At 38.8% G+C, this 22851-nt stretch overlaps 1 protein-coding gene across 1 annotated transcript in view; it reads left to right on the top strand.

The window, feature by feature from the left end:
* CNTNAP5 (contactin associated protein family member 5) overlaps positions 1–22851 on the top strand; it is a 796713-nt gene that overhangs the window by 745823 nt on the left and 28039 nt on the right. The window contains exon 21 of the mRNA XM_077861335.1: positions 6035–6122. Coding sequence (XP_077717461.1) covers positions 6035–6122 — 88 coding nt within the window. The remainder of the gene's footprint in view (positions 1–6034; positions 6123–22851) is intronic.

Raw genomic sequence — 22851 nt, 5'->3', positions numbered from 1 at the left:
CTGAGCTACTGAGAATCTTTCCCCAAACACACCTTATATCCATAATCTTCCACATCTCAGTTAAAGACAGCTCCATTCTTGCAAATTCTCAGTCTAAACACTATGGTGTTATCTCTGATATCACTCTTCTCTCATGTGCAACATCCTGTTGAACTTCTACCCTGCCCCAGCCACCTTCATCTCATCCTTGGATTGTTACAGTTTGAAATTGCATCTTAATCGACAGATCTCTGCTTCACTTTTTGTTCCCCTACAGCCTGTTCTCTACACATTAGCCATAGAGATCCTATTAAAACATAAATCAGGGATGCCTGGGTGGCTCAGCGGCTGAGCATCTGCCTTCGGCCCAGGACGTGATCTTGGAGTCCCAGAATCGAGCCCCACATTGGGCTCCCTGCATGGAGCCTGCTTCTCCCTCTGCCTCTGCCTCTGCCTCTGTCTCTGCCTCTCTCTCTCTCTCTCTCTCTCTCTCTGTCTCTCATGAATAAATAAATAAAATCTTAAAAAAAAAAAAACATAAATCAGATGGTGGAGCTCTTCCATCTGAACACCTTGATGATTTTCTTTCTCATGTAGAATAAAAGCTAAAGACCTTGCAGAGACTTAGGAGATCTCTATGACCCAGCATCTGCTGCTCCATTCTCATATTACTTCTCATATATCAGTACTTTCTTTGACTCCATTCATGCCACTCTGGCCTTCTTGTTTTCGAGGCTCTTGAATGTACTTGAATATGCTTTGCCTAGAATGCATATATATCCATATATCTACATTCCTAATTGAACTTGCACTTAAAATTTTTATTTATTTATTTATTTGAGAAAGAGCATAAGCAGAGGGAGAGGCAGAGGGAAAAGCAGACTCCCCACTAAGCAGGGAGGCCTATGCTGGAATTGATCCCAGGACCCTGGGATCATGATCTGAGCCCAGGGCTTAACTGATTAGCCACCTAGGTGCCCTGTACTTGCACTTCTCCCCAAGGTTTACTCAAAATGTTATTCTCAATGAGACAATTTTTGATCATCTTGTTTCGTACAGCGACCTAGCCCTTTGACTTCCACCCTACAATGCTTATGCACAATCTAACTTTCAATATAATTTAATTATTTATCTAATTTTTTTTTGTCCTCTCTCTTTCCTCTAGAGGACAGGGATTTTTCTCTATTTTCATTACCATAGAATCCTCACCTTATCAAGCAGTGCCTAACATACAGCAAGTATTCAATTAATATTTATGAAGGAAATGAATGAATTCTAGAGGATTTATTGTACTATGTGGAGGAGATCAAATTCGCCCTGTGAAGAAGTGAAGGGAAACCATTGGATTTTAGGCAGGGGAAGTAGTAGCATGGTTAGATTTTCATTTTCAGGGATTTACTGAGATTACTGCATAGAAATACACGTTTGGGAGTGATAAGACATAAGACAGAGGCTGGTCAGAAAGAAATCATGGGGACTTCAATTAGTACAGTGGGGGAACCATGGAGATGAAGATGTTAAATGTCATAGAAGCAACATCCACCTTTTGGATATGGGCTATGGGAGAAGTCAACGGTTGTCTACTAGTTTTTTTTTCTTGACTGAGTGGGAGTTCAGGAATAATTGTCAAGTGTATGGTACAAAATCAATCCCTGAGTGATTATAATTTAATGAGCTCACCTCTAGAATTTACTCTTGAAATAAGGGCACACATCTTTGGAGAAAGTTTAGGTTGGGGAAAGATTGAGGGAGGAAAGGTATGGGAATGATGACTTCTCAAAATCTCAATGACTTTTGACTGAGGTGCTGATGGGACATGCAGGACGCATTCTAGTAGGCATGCATATGTATGATTCAGTTTTCCTTCTTAATATTTCCTGTATTCTTTTCCATAAATGAAAGACACAAACAGGTCAGGGAGAGAACAATAAGTATTTCCTTCTCTTTTCTATCAAAAGATTTCCAATCAATTTAATACTCAGTGATAAGCACATATTGGTTGAAAAGATATTTCCAAAACACTGAAGGAGCAGAAAAACCTAGAGCCAGAGACTTTTTTTTATATGTAATTTTAAATCAGTTTATTGACACAGTAACACAACACACCTGCCTCCCAGATACCCCCACCCCTCTTATCCTATCTAGATCTCTTCTTCCTCCTGCTTAGAACAAAGTTCAGTAAAAACAGAAAAGGGTAGGCAACTACTACATCTCCAGTCCTACCCTTAGGCTGAAGCAGAGTGTAGGCCTTACTCAGAAGTGGTTAGAGAGGCCGGGTGGGCATCACTCTACTCAACCAACTAGAGGCATGTAGTACTTAAAAACAAATTCCCTTCTAACCCCTAGACCTTGAGCTGCTTTTCCTCCTTCTTTCTTTGTGATGCTATGAAGATCATGGGGACTGAGCCTGCAACCAGCAGCAAGTACTCCTAGCGATGATTTAAGAATTGTAATTTGGTTAGTGTTTCAAGGTACAGGTGCCCCCTAAAATGCTTCAGTGGTGGAGGTGAATTTCATTGTTCCTATTTAAAATGCATTCATGACATTAAACAGATTAAGCCAATTTACCAAAATGCCAACTCAACAAGCTGTAAAGAAGGAGGTGCTAAGCACTTTTGAAACAAAGTAATTACTTTTTTCCTTTGAGAGATGAAGATCCTGAGGTCAAGAGAGGCATCCCTATATGACTTGAGTGTGAATCCCTGTTCAACCACTTACATTATGTGATCTTAGACCACTACTTACTGTTCTAAGCTTCAGTCTACTGCTTTATTAAAGAAGAGGGGGGTGCAAATGCAAACTGAGCTCAGTCAATTTTCATAAAGATTATATGAAAGAACATAGCTAAAAGACCAAGCATGAGGCCTAGCATGTAGGACTTACTGAAAAAAAGGTTTGTCCCATTTTCTTCTTTTTCTATCCCATTTAACAACTTGACAAGAAAACTGGGCATCCTAGATTCTGAGATCAACAAAGCTTCTGTAGGCCAAATTACAAACTAGATATCCAGCAATTACAAAGGACTACAGATAGTACTTCACCCCTTACCACCCCACCAATTATAATTAAAGCAATACTAAACCATAAAATAAGTAAAACAAAAGCAATACTAAACATAAAATAATAAAAGGAAATCTGGCAAAATAGTGTATTTCCTGTTGAAAATCTCAGTGATTGCAATAACCCATATTAAAAATGTTTAAAGCCTAAAAATAAAGACCTCTGGTACACCCCTCTTTTGTGTATATATGCTTTTGTTCTATGAATTTGCTAAGTTTTTTTTTTTTTTTTTTTTTTTCAAATTGGTAATCCAGCGCCTGAACCAGTACTAGCACTCAGGTACCCATGTTCCATGTTGGGGCTCAACCCCATTCCCCAATTTCCATGGTCCAGCCTTAGGTATCCTTTGAGTCATCTTTCTTTCCTCTCCAAACCTTTACAAATACTCATCTTTTTCTAAAAACTCCCCAATTGAGTGGCATTTACTTCCTTCTGTATTTCACTGGTCATCTAATTTAAGTACTAAAGACCAGGTAAGTTCCCACAAAATAGAACAGCAGGATAGGGATAACTCATGTATTTGAACAGTAAGTTCTCCCACATGTAACATGTAAGCATGGACCAATCAAGGTTCAGGAGCAACTTGTATAGGAAGCTGATCCAGTGGACCCTGGGTGGCAGATGACCAGCAGAAGGTAGGGGAATCTCAGCTCAACCTTTAGTTCTAAGAATTCTTTTTTTTTAAGATTTATTTATTTATTTATTCATTCATGAGAAACACAGAGAGACAGAGAGAGGCAGAGACACAGGCATAGGGAGAAGCAGGCTCCATGCAGGGAGCCTGACATAGGACTCGATCCCGGGTCTCCAGGATCAGGCCCTGGGCTGAAGGTGGTGCTAAACTGCTGAGCCACCCGGGCTGCCTGAGCTCTAAGAATTCTTCTACTGTTCTCCACTCTGCAGGAAATTCCCACTCATTTCAGCCTCCTCTCCAATCTGGACAAGAGCGCATGAGAGGAGGCCCCTGCTCCTGCTGGAAGGGGCAGTTTTAGAGAGTAGAAGAGGCAAGAGAGAGCTTTGAAGTAGGGTAGGAAGAAAACTCCTTCAGGGAAAGGATTGAATCTGATCTCTTGAGTTTGGTAAATGGAGACCATGGGGACCAAAAACCCTATGCTGTACCTAAAGATGTAAGGGTTACCGGGCAGTGAGAGGCATCCTGGTAGTGTGACCATCTCTGTCCCCATAGCCCCAAGATAGAAAGTGAATCAATACACTCAACAAACTTGTGTCAGGAGTTACTCTGCCAGTTTCTGTAGTAGATCCTATGGAAAACATATATTGAAAAGATGTCTGAATTCTCAAAGAGGCCATAGTTTAGTAAGGGTGGGAGGGAGAGAGGAGGAAGGAAAAAGAGAGAGGGAAGTAGATCATTATAATGCAACACTTTAAATTCAAACTTACGGGCAGAGAAAAAGCCACCATGAGAATACAAAAGAGTGTCAACTGATCTAACCAAGACATCATAGAAAGCTTCCTGGAGGACGTGGATTCCTAGAGCACTTAGAACAGTGTTTGGCGCATAGTAGATTCTTAGATGTTTGCTGATGAGTTTTGTTGAAATCTAGAAGTGAAAACATATAATGATTGTCTACAAGTTGCTCAGATACCTAGAGAGGTGTGGACAAGTAAAGCAAACGCCGTAAGGAGTGATGAGTGGGCCACATGACAATGGGACACTGCTTTGTGGCACTGTCTGGCCTTGGCCAAGTTATTGATCTCTAGGATATCAGTTCCTCAGTTGTAAAACAGGGGCAATAATACCTATTTCACAGTATTTTGGAGAGGCATATATTTTGAAATGTGATGTCTCACACATACCAAGTGTTCAATAAATAGCAAATATTAGTCCACTCTAATTTAATAAATGAAATAGTAGTAAAGCTTCTAATCATGTACAAGTCATAGCTGGTGACTTCTCTCACAGCAGAGACCACTACAAAATGAGGATTCTAGAGGACAGTTAATGTGAGCAGAACTGGGTGTGGAGGGACCGGAGATCTGGGAGAATTAGGTGTCAGTCCTGGACTAGTTGCTCCCCAAGGGGCGGGGAGGTTTGGCACACAGTTCTAAGAGATTTTTTTTTTTTTTTTTTTTTTAGTTCTAAGAGATCTTAAACTCCTTTTCTTCCAAGTGAAACTGTGAGATAACAGGGATCCTACCTAGGGATAATATCACATAAATGTTCAGTATAGAGTCTAGAAGAAATTGCAATCCAAAAAAAAAAAAAAAAAAAAAAAAAAGAAAAGAAAGAAATTGCAGATTTGACTAGACCAAAAGGCTGGGAATGGATGGATAACACTGCCTTGGAATGAGGAGGGGGTGCAGAAGGGGATAGAGAGGGGATTTGGTACCCCGAAAGGAGGGTGCCCTAAAGGATTATTCTGGAAATAAAGTTCTAAAGAATCCCAGTGGGGGCTTTTGCTCACCCCTGTGAGGGGGGCTTATCAGGTGTTTATGTTAGTGGCAACTGTTCAGCTAGCCTCTCCTCCCCAGGGTCCAACTTTTTGCCAAACTGAAATATTTGCTCAGCAAAATTCCCTAGTCCACACCCGAATGAGGCCAGATCAGAATTATTGCAGCAAAGGAGGTGTCGGAGGCCAAATGGGAAAAGGGGGCAATGGGGAATGAATGTGTGTTTTCCATTCAATGTCAATCCTGCACAGTGTGGTCCCAAGAAGGCTTCATTTGTTTGCTTGTTTGCAGCAAAGAACTTGGGGAGAAAATCTCAGTGGGGAGATAAGTACCTGTCAAAAGCTGTACAGAATTTCCCAGGGAGAAGCCTTGTATGAAAGCCTTTATTTAACCAAGGGGAAGAAAGGGGTATTTTATGTGCATTGTGGGAGAATTAGCAAGACATTTCTCATCTCTCCAGAGAGAAAGTCTCAAAGAGGGGTCTGCTCTGTGTGTGTTTCCAAGCTCTTTCTTTATGGGAGGGTTTTATGCCCTTTACTGGCAGATCTCTGCTGATGCACCTTTGTTTTCTCTTCTTCTGCAGGTAGATCATCAACTGAGACTCAGTTATAACTTCTCCTCAGAAGTTGAATTCAGGGCCATACGGTCACTCACCTTGGGCAAAGTCAGAGGTTTGTTGTTCTTGTCCGTTCTTTTCCAGTGGGCTTTATTGAAATAAATGAAGAAATAATTTCCATTTGGGCTGGTTAGTGATTCAGATCTGGAGGTTCTTGTTCCTATAACATGCAAGATCTAAAACCAGGGTTTCTGGTGTAGGACTTGCTGAGACACATGTGGCATTGTTGGGAGCTGGCGTTTATATCTACTTTATAGAAGTCTCAATGAGGCACAGTAACAAAGAAATTAAGTAAAATCATTAATGTTTACTTACTTTCTAATTAATTAATTTTAAATGTTTCTTGAATTTTTTGCTGAAATTTTCTAAATTTTTAGTCAAAGAAATTAAGGATTTGAGCTACCCAATTATTGGATAGTTCAGATGCTTAATCTCTTTATTAATTCATCACCAACTGAAAGAGGATTGAAATCTCCTATAATAGTGGATTTTGTTTTTTCTACTGGAAGTTCTGTGAATTTTCATCTTGTATACAATAAAGGTCTTTATTAGGTGCACACAGGATTGAAATTTGTGTATCTTGATAAATTGAACATTTTTTTTTCATACTGAAGTGGTCTTTTTAAAACTTAATTTCTTCTTGGGGTTAAGTCTCTTTTGTCTATTATTAATAAGTCTGATTTCTTTTTGCTTTAGTTAGTATTTTCCCATATATTTCCTTTCAATTTTTCTTCCCTTTTTTCTTTCTTATTTTTTAAAAATTCAAGTAAAATGAACATATAGTATTATATCCCTTTAAGTGTACTATATAATCATTCAGCAATTCTATGCATTGTTCAGTGCTCATCACAGTAAGTGTATTTTAAAAAATACATTTATTTATTTATTTATTTATTTATTTATTTATTTATTTGAGAGAGAAAGAGAGAACATGAGCGGGGGAGGGGCAGAGGGAAAGGGAAAGAATCTCAAGCAGACTCCCCACTGAGGGCAGAGCTCTATGCAAGGCTTGATCTCAGGACCCTGAGATCATGACTTGAGCCTAAATCAAGAATCTGATGTTTAACTGACTGAGCCACCCAGGCACCCTATGGTAAGCATATTCTTAATTTTTCTTTTTCTTTAAGCCTGTGTGTGATCTTGTGAAGAACATATGGCCGAATTTTGCACTTTATCCTATCTGGCCATCTTTGTGTTATAAATTGGCTACTGTAAGCTTCTCTACATTGTTGGGTTGCTTGTATGGTTGGATTTGTTTTTGCTTCCTTATTTTCTATTCATTCAACTTTTTAGGCATTTTAAGCAAGAATGCATATAACACTGGAAATGAGTTGCTTGCAAAATTGTGGCACCTCTTCCAATACTGGTAGATTCTTGTTGCAGTCTTTTGGAATGCTCTTCAGTAGTTCTGAGGGGATTTATGGGGAGCTATTAGCTCTGAGGCCATCACTGATGAGAAGCTAGAGTCCAGAAGTCACTGAGGCCCCAATACATAGTGTTCCTCCCCAGGAGGCAGAAAAAGATCTCTGAAAAGTGATGGCAGAAGACACTTCATGTTACCATGATTTTCCTTGCCAGAAACAGCTCAAAAGGCATAAAAATGACTCATTTCTTACCGCAGACTTCCAGATGCAAAAATTTATTTAATTTCCAGAATATAATGCATGTCCAGAAACCCAGCTGCCATCAGGTCTGGCTTCCAAAATGGCAATTGAATGATCCAGTCATCATTGACCAACCTCTAGATTGAATTTTGTGAGTTTTTTTTTCTTATTTCAATCCCCTCTTATTAATAATAATTATTTTATGTAGGCACTATTATTATTGTTATTATTATTATTATTATTATTATTATTATATTTTATTTTTTAAAAAGGAAGAGTGCAAGCAGGGTTAGGGAGGGGCAGAGGGAGAGGGAGGGAGAGAATCCCAGGCAGACATAAAGCTGAGCACGAAGCCCAACATGGGCTGCATCTCATACTCCCAATATCATGACCTAGGCAGATATCAAGGGTCCAACACTTAAGTACAGAGCCACTTAGGTGCCCGGGAGCTATTATTTTTTACTTACCAATGGAGTCACTAATCCATTTGTTCCTCATTCCTTCATATACATCATAACTTTCTATTTACTAAAAAGTTAGATTTCCTTCTTTCTGACATAAATCCTTATGAGTTTCTGTTGTTTAAGTGTCTCTTCATCTGATAAAAGACTTCATTTCACCTTTATTATTGGAAGATAATTTTGCTAGACATACAATCCAATAATAAAGGGTATTTTCCCTCTAATATTGAGAGAATTGTTCAGGTATGTGATGGAGCCAGCTCACACTAGCTCATAAGGACCTGTTATCCACATCTGTACCCAATTCTGCATCCACTGATGTTACAATTCAGTTTGAAACTGGCTAAACTCAGTGCTTAATGAGAATCACAAATGCTACAGGACTTTTGCACTGCTGGGGGGGGCTAGTTTTAAACCCTCCCCAATCACTGTAGTCTTCTTTTGCTCTTACTGTTGAAAAGTTGGCTGGCTGTCTGACTTTGAAAGTGCTCTGGCCTTTCCCACCCTCAACACCCACAAGCTACTTTTAAGGTCTTATTTTTTATTTTGGTTCTTTGCAGTTTTATCATTTTGTGTCTGTTAGTGTATTTATTTTATTTTTTTAATTATTATTTTTTTCTTTTTTTATAAATTTATTTTTTATTGGTGTTCAATTTCCCAACATATAGAATAACACCCAGTGCTCATCCCATCAAGTGCCCCCCTCAGTGCCCATCACCCAGTCACCCCCACCCCCCGCCCACCTCCCCTTCCACCACCCCCAGTTCGTTTCTCAGAGTTAGGAGTCTTTCATGTTCTGTCTCCCTTTTTGATATTTCCCACTCATCTTTTCTCCTTTCACCTTTATTCCATTTCACTATTTTTTATATTCCCCAAATGAATGAGACCATATAATGTTTGTCCTTCTCCGATTGACTTATTTCACTCAGCATAATACCCTCCAGTTCCATCCAAGTCAAAGCAAATGGTGGGTATTTGTCCTTTTTAATGGCTGAATAATATATGTATACAATGGAATATTACTCAGTATATTTCTTTTAAAGTATCTTATTTGATGTGTTTCCTGTTCGTATGTAATTTATTAGTTCTTATGTGTGAATGTATCTAGATCATATGTACAATTCACATGTATCCATGTGTTAATTCTCAGAAATTCTCAGCATGTCAAATCACTCTTCTTCTTTATGCTCTAAATCAAGGATGTACAAACATTTTGTTATAGTAGATACCCAGGCCAGGACAAACAAGTGTAATAAATATATTCCCTCAGTTTTCTTCAGCATCGTTAAAAGCATTTCACTGTGATATGAGAAAAAGTTGTTTGTTTTTCTGTTTGTTTTTCATTTTCTTTCTGTAAGAGGAAGGGCCAGTTCACCTTTATAGAGGACAGTGACTTAGTACATAGTCTGTACCAGCCATAATGTTCCATAATATATGATATATTATATACATATATAATATGTCATGATGAGTATAACACTTTCTTTCCTGAGAATTCCCTTGATGCAGGGACTGGTCTATGAAAGTAACATATAATCATTGTCATTAAAAACTGGATTGTGGGTGTTCACTCTGGTATCATGGGACATTGATAGGCTTTTTCCTTTATTTATTTATTTATTTGAAAGAGAGAGAGAGAGAGAAGCCAGGTGATGGGCAGAGGGAGAAGGGGACTCCCCGCTGAACAGGGAGCAGGATGCAGGCAGGGCTCAATGCCGGGATTCTGGGATCATGGCCTGAGCTGAAGGCAGATGTTTAACTGACTGAGCCATCCAGATGCCTTGATGCTGACTTTTAAGGGAGATTTTTCAGCTTTGTTCTATTGTATCAATGGTTTTTCAGAGAAATTAACATTAAAAGGAAAAAAGAGAGAGTATGTGTTTAGGCAAGTCACTCTTTTGGACAATATCATCTGTAAAATAACTTTATTCTTAGGGTGCTTGGGTAGCTCTTTAGCTCAGATCCTGCCTCCAGGGTCCTGGATCAAGTCGCAGGTTAGGCTCCCTGCTCAAGGGAGGGCAGAGGAGGGAGGAGGAAGGGGCCTGCTTTCCCCCCTTCCCTCTGCTGCTCTCTGGCTTTCTCCCTGTCAAATAAATAAATAAAACCTTTAAAAAAGAAAATAACTTCTTAATTATTTAGAAAACATAGAAGTGCATTCTTTAGATTCAAATAGTGTGACTTTTCCGGGTGTTTCTAAGTCTCTGTCTGACTTGGCCTGGGTGGGCAAGAGAGCATGGACATTTAGACAAATTTAGGAATTCAAAACCTTTTAAACTTTTAAGAGAAAATGCCTGTTTTGGTTTTGGTTTTGGTTTAATATTTTTCTGGTCCTGGTTTTCCCTAATTTACTGTGCCAGAATATATCATTAAATTTGATTATAACATTAAAAAAAAGAACAACTATTTTTGGTAAAACTAACAATTAAAGGTGATGATGATGATGATGATGATGATGATGATGATGATGATGATTTTCCTGAGAAGACCTTCTTAACTGTACTACAGATTCAGGAAGTAGCTACTTTTTACAATATGGAAACATGTTAAAGTTTAAGTGGAAAAAAATCATAGCACTGCCCTATACCATAGCTACCAGTTACTGAATAGATATTAGCATGAGACTTGCACTCAGGGTGTGCTTACAGGGTTGTCTATATACGCAGCCAGCATTGAGTAGTTCCTGCCTACTTGCCAGTTTGCAAGGCCATAGCTCACACCTGGCAGAGACATTATTTTTGTGCTCTGATGGCTGTTTGCTGACATAACTTCAAAGTTCAGTTGGTCTTAAGAAGCAATATAGAAATTGAAAGATACCTTCTCAACCTGCATAAAACCCAGCTAATCTAGAAATTGCAAGGCTAGCCATGGGCACTAGTAGATGCTTTTTTGGTCTATTAAAATGAAGTGAGTTTTGTGTCTATAAAGCAGGGTTCTTGAATTCTTCCAAATCCCTCAGTTTTGAACTTCAAGCATACTGTACAGGTGTCTTCAGTAACATCAGAGCCTTGTTGAATGAATGCCCTGATTGTTGTTATGTTAAACTATTTCTCGAGCATCTTGTAGAAGATGAGTTAGGGCTGCCATTTTTAGAAAGCACAGCAGGATCTATGTATAAAAATGAAAGGTGCGTACTTCAAAGTACTCATTTGAGAAGACTGAATACACCCTGATTTTTTTTTATTTTGTACAGAGTTGGGCATCCCTTATGATTCAAATCTGGTAGAGTTGATATTAAACTTAGAAGCAAAATTAAAAAGTGAAAGATGCTCAGCTTTTTAGGGACAAAGTGACATATGTTTGGTTCTCTGTTGCAATTGCTGTCATGTGACCATGGGGAAGTTGTCCAATCTGTCTGTAGTTCCTCCTCAGTAAAATGAGGATCATTTAACTTACTTAATTCATTTAACTCATAGAGCTGTGTAAGGATTACATGAGACTATATAAAAAGCATTTATTATTTAAAACACACTCAATAAATGTTAGTTTAAGCAGCTTAAGATTGTGGAAACATAAAAAACTAATGTTTTGTTTTGTTTGAAGACTCTGGAAAGGCAACTGTAAAAGTAACTTCCAAGGAGACACACAAGTGTGTTCTAAATGAGCAGTTTTGAACCGGATGGGTCTCGAAGACATGAGTGTAATTCACCATCAAAGCTGTTTCAAGGGTATATCAAGCTCATAACAACTTAAACAGTGGTGATAGTAAAGAATATAACAGTTGGTGAAAGTGGAACATTCAGAGCGTAGGCTTTGCTTCAGGCACAGCTGGATTCAGAAGCTCAAATGTGACCATGATTTAGTGTTTGTCGATCTCTCTGCCTCTTGCTGTACTTATCACTCTGCTACCTTTCTGGGGGCTTCATTCTCAGGCAGAATTTTAAGAGTAACAAAGGTGGAATCAGCAACTCCAAGCTTAAATACTAGAATTTCAGCCTCTCTGATAGAAAGAAAGCCTTTGATTTCTTAAAATTTCCATGTACTGAGAATAAGGAAACTGAGGTACTCCTAGAAAGTTAGATGGATTGTGAGAAGGGAAAACAACAATAATCCAATAATGGCACTGCATTTTCTCAGTTGCATTTCTCCTCCTCCTCTTCTTCTCCTCCCCTTCTCTTCCTCCTTCTTCTTCCATTATTATTATTATTATTATTATTATTATTATTATTAATTATTATCATTAAGAGAGAGAAGGGGGTAAGGGCAGAAGGAGAGGGAGAAAAAAGTCTCAAGCGTGGTCCATGAGCCTGATGCAGGGCTGGATCTCACGATCCCTGAGATTGTGACCTGAGCTGAAATCAAGAGTCAGATGCCTAACTGACAAAGCCACCCAGGCACCCCCATACTCTGCTTCTTTGAGCAGGAGAGAGAGCTGGATGCAGTTACAGAGGACAGGCTAGAAGTTGCTCATAATTTTGGGACTGCATTCTGCTTGTAAGCATCAACAGTCCATATGTATCACAATAGAAAAGATAGAAGTTGAGAGATGCTCTTTTAAGAAATTCATGTTATCTTCCTTGGGACAAGTTTATAGCTTTCCAAGGGACTCCTTTGAGGAAGTTTTCACTTTGAAGAAAGTATTCATTCATTCATTCACTCATTCATTCATTCATTCTGAAAGCATAGGTTTCTTAAAAAATGTTTACTTAGTCTCTGTTCATTCCTAATTCTTCAGTAAATAAAAAGATTGCCAAACCATAACCTTTTCTGACTTCTGATAATGTGTGATTGTCTCCTACTATGCCCAGAAATTTCTTCAATGATATGTTTTTCGAGTAATAAGATATTTCAGATTCATTAATCTAATCTGATCTTCTCATGAAGTGAATGATGTGTTTGCAAGCATTCTGAAATACCAGCTTGCAGTAACCATGCCAATTTCTTAAATACACATACCTTGTCCTTCATATTTTGAAGATAGCCAACATTGAATTGCAATTGGGTTATAAAGGATTTGCTCCTGTTCTTTTAAAAACAACAAACTGCCTTTGTTCCCCATAGAGAATTTCAATAGATGATTTAGTTTCATCTCATGCAGACGGAATGTGTGTTATCTTCTGATTTAAAATGCAATTTTATTTTGTATTTGAAATGAATCACTTCATAATAGGAGCCTAGACCTACTCTTTGCTCTGTGCAGCTCTGCAAAAGTCATCTTCTTTGTTAAAGCGAAAGCACACTTTGAACAGCATGCCCCTTAGTTAACCATTCAATATAATCACTTACTTGCTCTGTCTAAACTAGTAGGTAATACATGAATGAAGACAATGCATCTAAGATGTTGTTTCCAAATGTGGACTATCCTCAGCTGGGAAGAGCTATTTCTAATCTACTTGAAAGAGGGATGACAGGGCACCTGAGTGGCTCAATTTGTTAAGCATTTGCCTCCAGCTCAGGTCATGAAACCCAGGGTCCTGGAATCAAGTCCCATATCAGGCTCCCTGCTCAGCAGAGAGCCTGCTTCTCCCTCTCCCTCTGCCCTCCTCATCTCTCTCTCTCTCTCTCTCTCTCTTTCTACTCCCCCCTCTCTGTCAAATAAATAAATAAAATATTTCTGAAAAATGAAAGAGGGTGGCCCTTCCAAGGAAGTGTCAAACTTTGTACATCTTTGCCTGCCTCTGATAGCAAAGGATGTTTCCTGTGGTCTACCAGAAGCATCATGACATGACTGTTATTGATACAAGTTCAATCAATTTTTATCATACAAAATATATTTAACAAATGGTCCCTATTCTAAAGATGCTTCTTAAAGTAATTATCTAAAGTAATTAAAAGTATTTTTCAAAGGAAAGTCATCAGGGTAAGTTTGGGAATATTAAAGTTTTTCAAAGTTTTGAAGTATTTCTTTTAGGCTATGGTAAGTACTAGGTTTTCTTCACTAATCAAATAATAATAATACCTGTATAATATTTATAGCATATTGATATTAAAAGTATAAGAATGAGTGGAAATTATTTGTGGTATTATTATTTAATAATATACTGCTCTGTGTTAGACCTAAGTTCCTATGTTAACTCATTTTTTAAAATTTTTCTCCCAACATCTCAGGAAGGTCAGTGCTGTTATATTGCTATTTCATAGGTGAGGAAACTAAGTCACAGAGGTTAAGTGACTTGCCCAATACCACTGACTTAACAAATGGTAGACTTGGTATTTAAAGTCAGACCCTGGGATGCCTGGGGGGCTCAGCGATTAAGCCCGTCTGCCTTCGGCTTAGGATGTGATCCTGGAGTCCCAGGATCCAGTCCCACATTGGGCTCCCTGCCTGGAGCCTGTTTCTCTCTCTCTGCCTGTGTCTTTGCCTCTCTCTCTCTCCCTGTCTCTCATGAATAAATAACTAAAATCTTAAAAAAATAAAATAAAGTCAGACCCTATGAGTCTGGGTTCCACGCTCCTGATCAGTTCTGTCATAATTTGTTTTTTTTTTAAGGAATGACAGATATTCCAGACAATGTACACTTCCTTATTTTCTGATGAGGACTCATGAATTAAAGCCTTGTGTCTTTAGCTATAATGGGCTTAAAGGTAGAATGTAGGACCAGGTTTTAATCATGGGAACAGAGCAGCATATTTATTATAAGTCAGGCTTTGGAATCAGCCCTGAGTTCTGATCATAATGCCAGCACTAACTAGCTGACCTGTGCAAATTACTTAATTTCCTGAGCTTCACTATTTTCCATTAGAGATAGGCATACATTATTATACTTCCTGTTACTCTTTGAAAGATTAAGTTATAATGAAGATAAAGTGACTAGCATGATGACTGACCTATAAGAAAAGCTCAATAAATGTTTGCAATAATAGTAATGATGATGATGATGATGATGTAAGAAGCCACTTGATCTGAACCAACACCTTTTCTTTTGAAAATTGCACTAGACTCTAATATCTTCCAGATATAAAGGACGTCTTCCAGGGAAGGAAAAGGTGGCTATCCACTCCTTATATAACAAAACTTGCATTTCACTCTTCTTTCCTGTTCAGGGGGATCAATGAATAAGGTATTATATAACCTTGACTCTAACTGATGCTCAATAGCTAATTCTTAGTTTCTCATGAATACATCATAAAAGAGTTAAACCAGTACAAGCCTACCTGATATTATTTACATGTATATTTTCAAGAGTAAAGCTGCCTCTGATGGATTTTTAACCATGTGATAGTTGGTGAATCAACTATCTTAAAAGCATGGGATCCAGTGTGATTTTTAAAAATGTCAGTCACAGTGTCTACCCTTCTCCCACTCACAGAATAGGGGAATCATAGGGTTCCAAAGACTGGACCTGCATCTTATTTATGGCTTTACCTCCTTGCTATATCAGGAAGTATATACTGCATGCTCCATAACATTTAGTTAAGGAAAAACAGTGGATAATTATAAATATTAGAGTTCTAAGAAATGAAAGATCATTCTACTACAGATTAATGGGCTCAATGCCATATAGCTCAATTAGCTATAGTTTGATCTTAGATGAGGATCTCCGGGCTTTCTATACACTGTGTTTTTCCTTATAATGGTGCCTGGCAGTGGGGTGGACAATTAATGGGTTTGGAATCTGACAGTATTGGGGCTTAAATCCAACAACAGTCACTTACTAGCTGTGTCACCACTAACTTCACCACTTTGGCGCTCAGTTTCCTCATCTGTAAAGTAATGGTAATACTTGCTGTATTGACGGATGATGAAGATAAGAGGTAATGCATGTAAAGTGTCTGGCACACAGTGGTATTTCAAAACAGCAGCTATTGTTAATAAGATCATACAGCCATCCTACCTATTGATTTTCTTCAGCTGGTATCTCTTTTCCTTGCCAATGGCACTGCTATTGATTTGTTTACCGTTGGCCTGAGGGACCTGGGACAATGTTATAAATGTCAGTGTTGACAGGGTAATGAAGTGAATGGGATCCTAGCTGAGTAATGAACTCTCCAGCAGCCCTTCGGTTACCCCTCCCCAGCTTAGTGGGCATGGAAGCACCGACCTGCTCAGAAGCTGGGACAGTAGAACAAACACACATTAGAATTCTAGATGTTTCCCCATGAAATGGAGAGAAAAATCAAGGTACAAAGAATGTCATGTGGCCACTGGTTACTCAGTCTACTGGGGCTTTATTTTCAGAAGATGCTATTAACAATAAGTATTAAAACAGGTTAATACGGCATGAAGTTCATTTCCACTTATGCATGGTATTCTAGGAGGGATTTGATCTGAATCCCTGCATTTTCTTTCCATTTCACTTCCACAAGGATTATTCCCAAGTGATCAGTGGCAGGACTTGACATCTGTAGCTAATATACTAATGATCTCTACCTTTGGCTTAAGAAAGAGTCACATTGCCTGCTTTCCAGAGGAAAGGATAAATACATAAATCTTTCTACCTAGAAAATTTCTGGCTTAAGTTGATCCCTTAAGATGAATCATTGCCTTTTCTAATCTACCAACACTTGGCTATGTGATTTAGCTTTCCCATCTATTTCCTTGCTTTTTCCAAAATACTAATATAGATAATAAGCTTTGCATAGGCCATTCCATTATTAAAAGGTTAACATTATATAAATGTTTGGAATTGGGAAGATTACTCTCGAGTATTCCTTGTGGGTAATTAATTCAATGAACAGCTTTTGAGCACCCAATATGTATAAGGCAAGATTTTAAATCAAACTGAGACTACTTTAACAAGGTATAGCTTAGGGATCATTGTTACCCAAATGATAAAACACAAATTATGCAGATAGGATCCTTATTTAATGATTAAAATATGTGTTATTTTGATACATGTTTCTAGGATTCTTGAGGGAGAGACCATTTCCAGCCAGGATGATTCAGAGTATTGTCAAGGAAGAGATCGCCCTGACACTAGTGTTGAAGCACAGAGGTGGTCTCAATAGATGGAGAGCATTCTTGGAAGGACTGGTGTAAACCAAATAAGAGAGGGTGCTAGCAACAATAAATAGGCCATCTTCAGATGTTCTCCTTCATGATGAGGAGTAGGGTGCAGTAAGGTGAATAAGAAGGTTCAGAAGACCTATGTTCTGCTGAGATGTTCAGACTTCATTATATAAATGGCAGAAGCCACTTAGGGGAACTCCCATTGTCAGAGCTACTAGTGTAACGCTCTTTTAAGGGTAACACGTAGGATGGAGAAAAGAGAGGGGGTGTGCAAGTTATGCTAATACTGTCCTTTGAGTAGGAAAGGACAAGAGCCTGGACCAAAGGATCGCAATTAGACTTGGGAGCATGTGCCGGGGAAGTTTATGAAGTAGAAATTGGGACACTTGGGTAATTCCCTGGGTAGTTGGTTAGAAAGGTATAAGGTGGACTAAAAGGGATGTAAGAGAATAGGATTAAGTTGCAGCTTTGGTCAGTCATTGCAGAGGGAAATCTGTCAGTTATGGGCAGGCCTGAGCTCATGTTTACTAACCTAAGGCAGGCCTTACAGTGGATTATAACGCTGATACGTTACACGCTTCCTTTAACCAGCACTCCAGACCTGCTCAACTGCTTCTGTATTTATGAAATCCCTCTTATCAAGGACAGGGCGAAGAGCCACAGAACAGATTGTATTGGGAAGTCTAGTTTGGACCCTTCAAATTTCTGTATTAGTGTGGTGTGTGGTGGTGATTTCTGTATTAGTCCGCTTCTACATGGGACATCTCTCCCCATCCTGAGTAGCTCACCATTCCCCTGACTTGTATTTCTTATATGTGTATGTATCTGTTTTCCTGGGGGAAGACTGTGGTCTTTCAATGTGAGAACTTTTTGTTATCTGTATTCCTATCACTCCCATGTCACAGCACATGCCTTTGTGCCGTGTCTGTTCTCCATATGCATTTTACAATACACTCCTCTTGGCTAGTGTATTACAGATAGAAAGTCTGTTCTCAGGGCAGGAGGAAAACTCCTGCGTCAGTATTCCTGATTTTATAATCCATGCTAGGGTGAACAACCATTCCAATCTGTGGGAGACTGGGGGGTTTCCAAGGACAAGGAATTATCAGTGCTAGAACTGAAACAATCCTGGACAACACTGAGCAATTAGTCACTCTGCACCATGCTTAGTTGAGAGGTTTTGAATAGTTTGGAGGAACTAGGCTCAGAGCTTTGGATGCCAGCTGAACAATCAGGTCTCCTGTTATTCATAGTCACAGCAAAGCCCAGCAGTCACTAACCCAGCAGGCTGACCCAGGTGAGGTTGGAAAAGGAGTGAGAAAGAACCAATCAGCATATTGACTAGCACTTCCCAGGCCCCTGCTGCGGTGCAGATCTTGGCAACTTTGTGTGCAGAGATGACTGGAGAAAGGTGTGAGGTTGCTTCTGCCCTTGCAAATCCAGTGGGCTCAGTGGAGACATGAAAGTGCATGCAAGCAGTAATCACACAACAATTAATCTCTAACTCTCAAAAATTGGATTGTTAGGGTATTAAAGGCCCAGGGAAAGGAATCGGAAGTAGAGCATTGGTAGCCAGGATACTGTCCCCCTACTGATTCTGGGTGGGGGTGAGGGGGTCGGGCCCTTGTTTTTGAACATATCATTTCTAGCTATGCTGAGCAGTGGGGTCTTTCCATTAGAGGTACTTTGTAAACCGATGAGTGTCAAATGCACATAGCATGAGTTGCTCTCCATCTCTGAACAGGAAAACTCATCTGCATCTTCCATTCCAGCAAGGGGTCACATTATCTTGGGGCCGGTGGGGGTTACTTTGGCATGTTATGGATGTTGGGGGCCTTGGTTATTGGTAGAGTGATTCTCTTGAGGACTGAGTGGATTTTTTTATACACGGGAAGCTTAGCTCTTGCAGATTAATATTAGGTTTCAAAATAGAGTTATCTTTCCTTATCCCTCTGAGTATATTGGTCTCCTTATTTATGTGTAAATGTAGGGGTGTCCCTGTGTTCTGCTTATTTCTGCATACTTTGTCCCAAGTTATTTTCTGTTATGTCATTTGATCTCCCTCACTTTGATTAAAGGGTTTTCTTAGAGTTCTAGTGATCCCAATCTTTTTGCCTGTAATGAATAATGAATTGGTGAGCATGTGTTGATTGGGAACTACACTGAAGGGTATGGCTGGGCCTTTAATTAGAGAAAATCCAATTGCATCTCAGGTCATTCTTCTTGGGATAACAATATTTCTTAGGAAAGATTTTTCCAGTCTCCTCTTGAACAGAGGGTGGTTCTGAAAGTCATGATGGCAAAGAACACTGGTGGGGCTCATCATCTGCTGGGGAAAAGACCTTGTATTTCCTTTGTTTTCCACTGAGCATCTGTGGCCTGATTGGTGGGCATTTCCCTGACCTGTCATAATCCTGCAATAACACTTACTTATTCATTTCTCTAAGAAGTATGGGCAGTTGAGGTTCTAAAGAGCACTGTTTGGAGCTATTTTCTCCTCCTCTACGATTTCTGTCTTTGTGAGGGGATCACTGCAGAGTTGGCTGTGACAGAACAAAAGGCTTTAGGATGCCAAATATTCCAAATTTAGAACCCACTCATATCAGTCAGAGTGCAGCCAGTGAAGATACTATACTGAGACTTATTGCAAAGAGTGGATTTATGTGATCATGGAGGCTGGGCAGGAGCTCTGAAGTCCTCACGGTGAACCCTTGGGAAGTGTGGGCTGGAACTCTCAGGTATTGGTTGTGCACAGTGGGATTTCTTCTTCAGCAAAGCTGAAAAAGCCACTTTGCTCTTACATCTTTGCAACGGATTGAATCAGACCCACATAGATTATCTAAGATAACCAGTCAACTGATTATGGATTTCATTCACAGCTACAAAATACCTGCGTGGCAACAGCTGGATTGGGCTATAACAGCAGACCATTGCCTGGCCAAGGTAATGGATCAATAGACTATTGTAGCAACTTCTCTTTATTTGTATTGTTTTTATCAAAGTAAAATTCTCACAACATAAAATTATCAATGTAAGGTGTACAATTCAATAATATTTACCACATTAACAGTGTTGACCTAGCATTACTTATACACAGTTCCCAAACATCACCATAAAGGGGACCCTGAACCAGTTCACCATCATTCCCCATTGCCCCTTCCTCCTTGCTCTAGGCAAGCACAAATCTGCTTTCTGAATCTATTGATTTACCTATTCAGGATATGTTGTATAATAGAATCATACAGTTTATGACTTTTGGTGTCTTGTTTTTGTTTTTTCACTTAGCACAATTTTTGAGGTTCAGCAACATTGTAGCATGCATCAGTACTTTATTCCTTATTATGATTAAATACTATTCCATTGTATGGATATACCAGGTTTTGTTGTCCATTTAGTTACTGATGGATATTGGGTACATTTTTACCTTTTGGCTTCTGCAAATATTGCTGTTGTGAACATTCATGTATATGTATTTATTTGAATGACTGTTTTCAGTTTTCTTAGATAGATTTCTAGGAGTGGAATTGCTGTCTTTGGAAAGCCGTCATACCCAAAGTTTTGACAAACAGTGCAATTTAGGAAATCCTATGTTGTTACCTATTTGCCCATGCCTCCAGTCACCCCCCTCTGTCAATATAAATATGTCTTTAAAGAGGACTCCTAAAAAAAAAAAAAATGGGCTCCTTTGAAGACTCTACCTGTGTACATTCTGGAGAAGGCAAACATACTACCACATCTTATCTTCCTAAGCCTCAAATGTCAAAGAATGCATATCTTTCCTTGGACTCTGTCCCTGGAGCCTCTAGAATTCTATGAGTCATATCTAAGTAGTTAGAAATTGCAATTTGCTTTTCAACATGTTGGTAACATTGAAAAGCTCTGAATTGAAATTTCCAACTCTTTCCTTGGGTGACTCATGTACAGATACTTTTAGTGATCATAAGAACTATTTCTATCCAGTGCTTCCATAGGCATTGAGGATTGATTGATTGATTGATTGATTGATTTTACTTACTTATTTACTTATTATTATTATTATTATTATTATTATTATTATTATTTTAGAGAGAGAGAAAGTAGGGGGAGCTCCAAGTAGGCTCCATGCTCGGGACAGGGCTCAATTCCATGATTCTGAGATCATGACCTTAGTTGAACTCAAGAGTCAGACACTCAAGAAACTGAACCACCCACATGCCCCCTATCTTTTTTTTTTTTTTTAACTTAGTGGTCCCACCTCCCCAAATAGTGTTGCTAGGTCTGTATCTCTCATTCAGGAGTGAGCTACTTATTAATCATCAGCTGGGACTCATCTGAGTACCTGAGTGCATGCAGTGCAGCTTGCACAGGTAGTAAAGGAAGGAAAGTATAAGGAGAGAGCATAAGCTCTGATATCAGGCAAACCAATCCTGAAACTTGGCTCAAGCTTGGCTCAAACACTGGTTTCTTGAGACGTTGGTGATTTCCTCATTTTACCTAGGCCTCAGTTTTCCTATTTGTAAAGCAAGACTAATCATTCCTTACCTATCAGAATTGTTTTGATATCTAAATAATTGTGTGTGTGTGTGTGTGTGTGTGTGTAAGAATATGTATGCACTATATACAGTACTTAATACACAGTGACTACCTGATATTTCAATATTAAATGGAGGCACAGTTACAAAAGGAGAATATGGAAATGGAAATAATAGAAAGATTTCTTGTGAAATTCATGCCTGAAAGAAAACTTGGCAGATGAGAAACTCCATGCCTCCTAACTCTTTCTTTTATAATGTTTTTATTCTCAGGATACTTAGGTGGCTCAGTCAGTTGAGCCTCTGACTCTTTGGTTCAGCTCAGGTCATGATCTCAGGGTCTTGAGATCAAGCCCTCCATCAGGGTCTACACTCAGCTGTGAGTCTACTTGAAGTTTTTTCTCAAGTGTGTTTATACGAACAGTCAGGTCCAGATCCTCAAAAGTCAGGACTATTTGTTTGATGTCCTGTAATTTGATAGAAAACCATAGATGGTTTTAATCAGGAAGGGGATAAAATTCTTAAATACACCATTTTGTCTTCTTTAGCTAGAGAGCTCTTTTCTAACCTGTGGTATTATTTTTGTTATCATAGTGTGAGGTGTTTTTGCAGTCATATACGCAAGTGCCCCTATATGATGGGTGGTATTTATTGATCAATTTAAAATGCAAAAACTTTTATCTGTTACTGCTAATGCCAATAATTGATAGGATAAAAATGGCAGCACATGTTTTCCCATTATCATTATGTCACACAAGTTTTTTTTTTCCCCATTTGCTTGGTATATTCATTTTGCTTTTATTAAAGTATTTGAATGTTTTTTTTAAAGATTTTATATATTCATGAGAGACACAGAGAGAGAGGCAGAGACATAGGCAGAGGGAGAGGCAGACTCTTCGTGGAGAGCCCAATGTGGGACTCGATCCCAGGACTCCAGGATTATGACCTGAGCCGAAGGCTGATGCTCAACCGCTGAGCCACCCATCGTCCCAGTATTTGAATGTTTTAAACTAAGTAGCATCTCTACTGTTATCTCTGCTGTTTCTAGGATGACTGGAATACATATTTTAAAGAGGGTAATGGATTGTTATTTTTAATAGAATGAGTTCCTATCAAATATCATCTACTGATTTCAGCTATTTCCCCAACTTTACTCGATGATATCTGTGAATTCCATAAGAACAGGACTCTGAGAATAGTAGGAATAATACTCTAAAGCATAATGATTTTTTGATTAGTTATTTTTATCCTAATTTGAGAGATGGGGAAATTAAAGTTCAGTAACTTGCCTTTTCCATTTTAATGCCAGCTCATTTCCAGT

The sequence above is a fragment of the Canis aureus genome, chromosome 20 (assembly GCF_053574225.1).
Source record: "Canis aureus isolate CA01 chromosome 20, VMU_Caureus_v.1.0, whole genome shotgun sequence".
In the NCBI taxonomy this organism is placed as follows: Eukaryota; Metazoa; Chordata; class Mammalia; order Carnivora; family Canidae; genus Canis; species Canis aureus.
The sequence above is the reverse complement of the archived record's forward strand: the minus strand, read 5'-3'. Positions and strand labels throughout refer to the sequence as shown.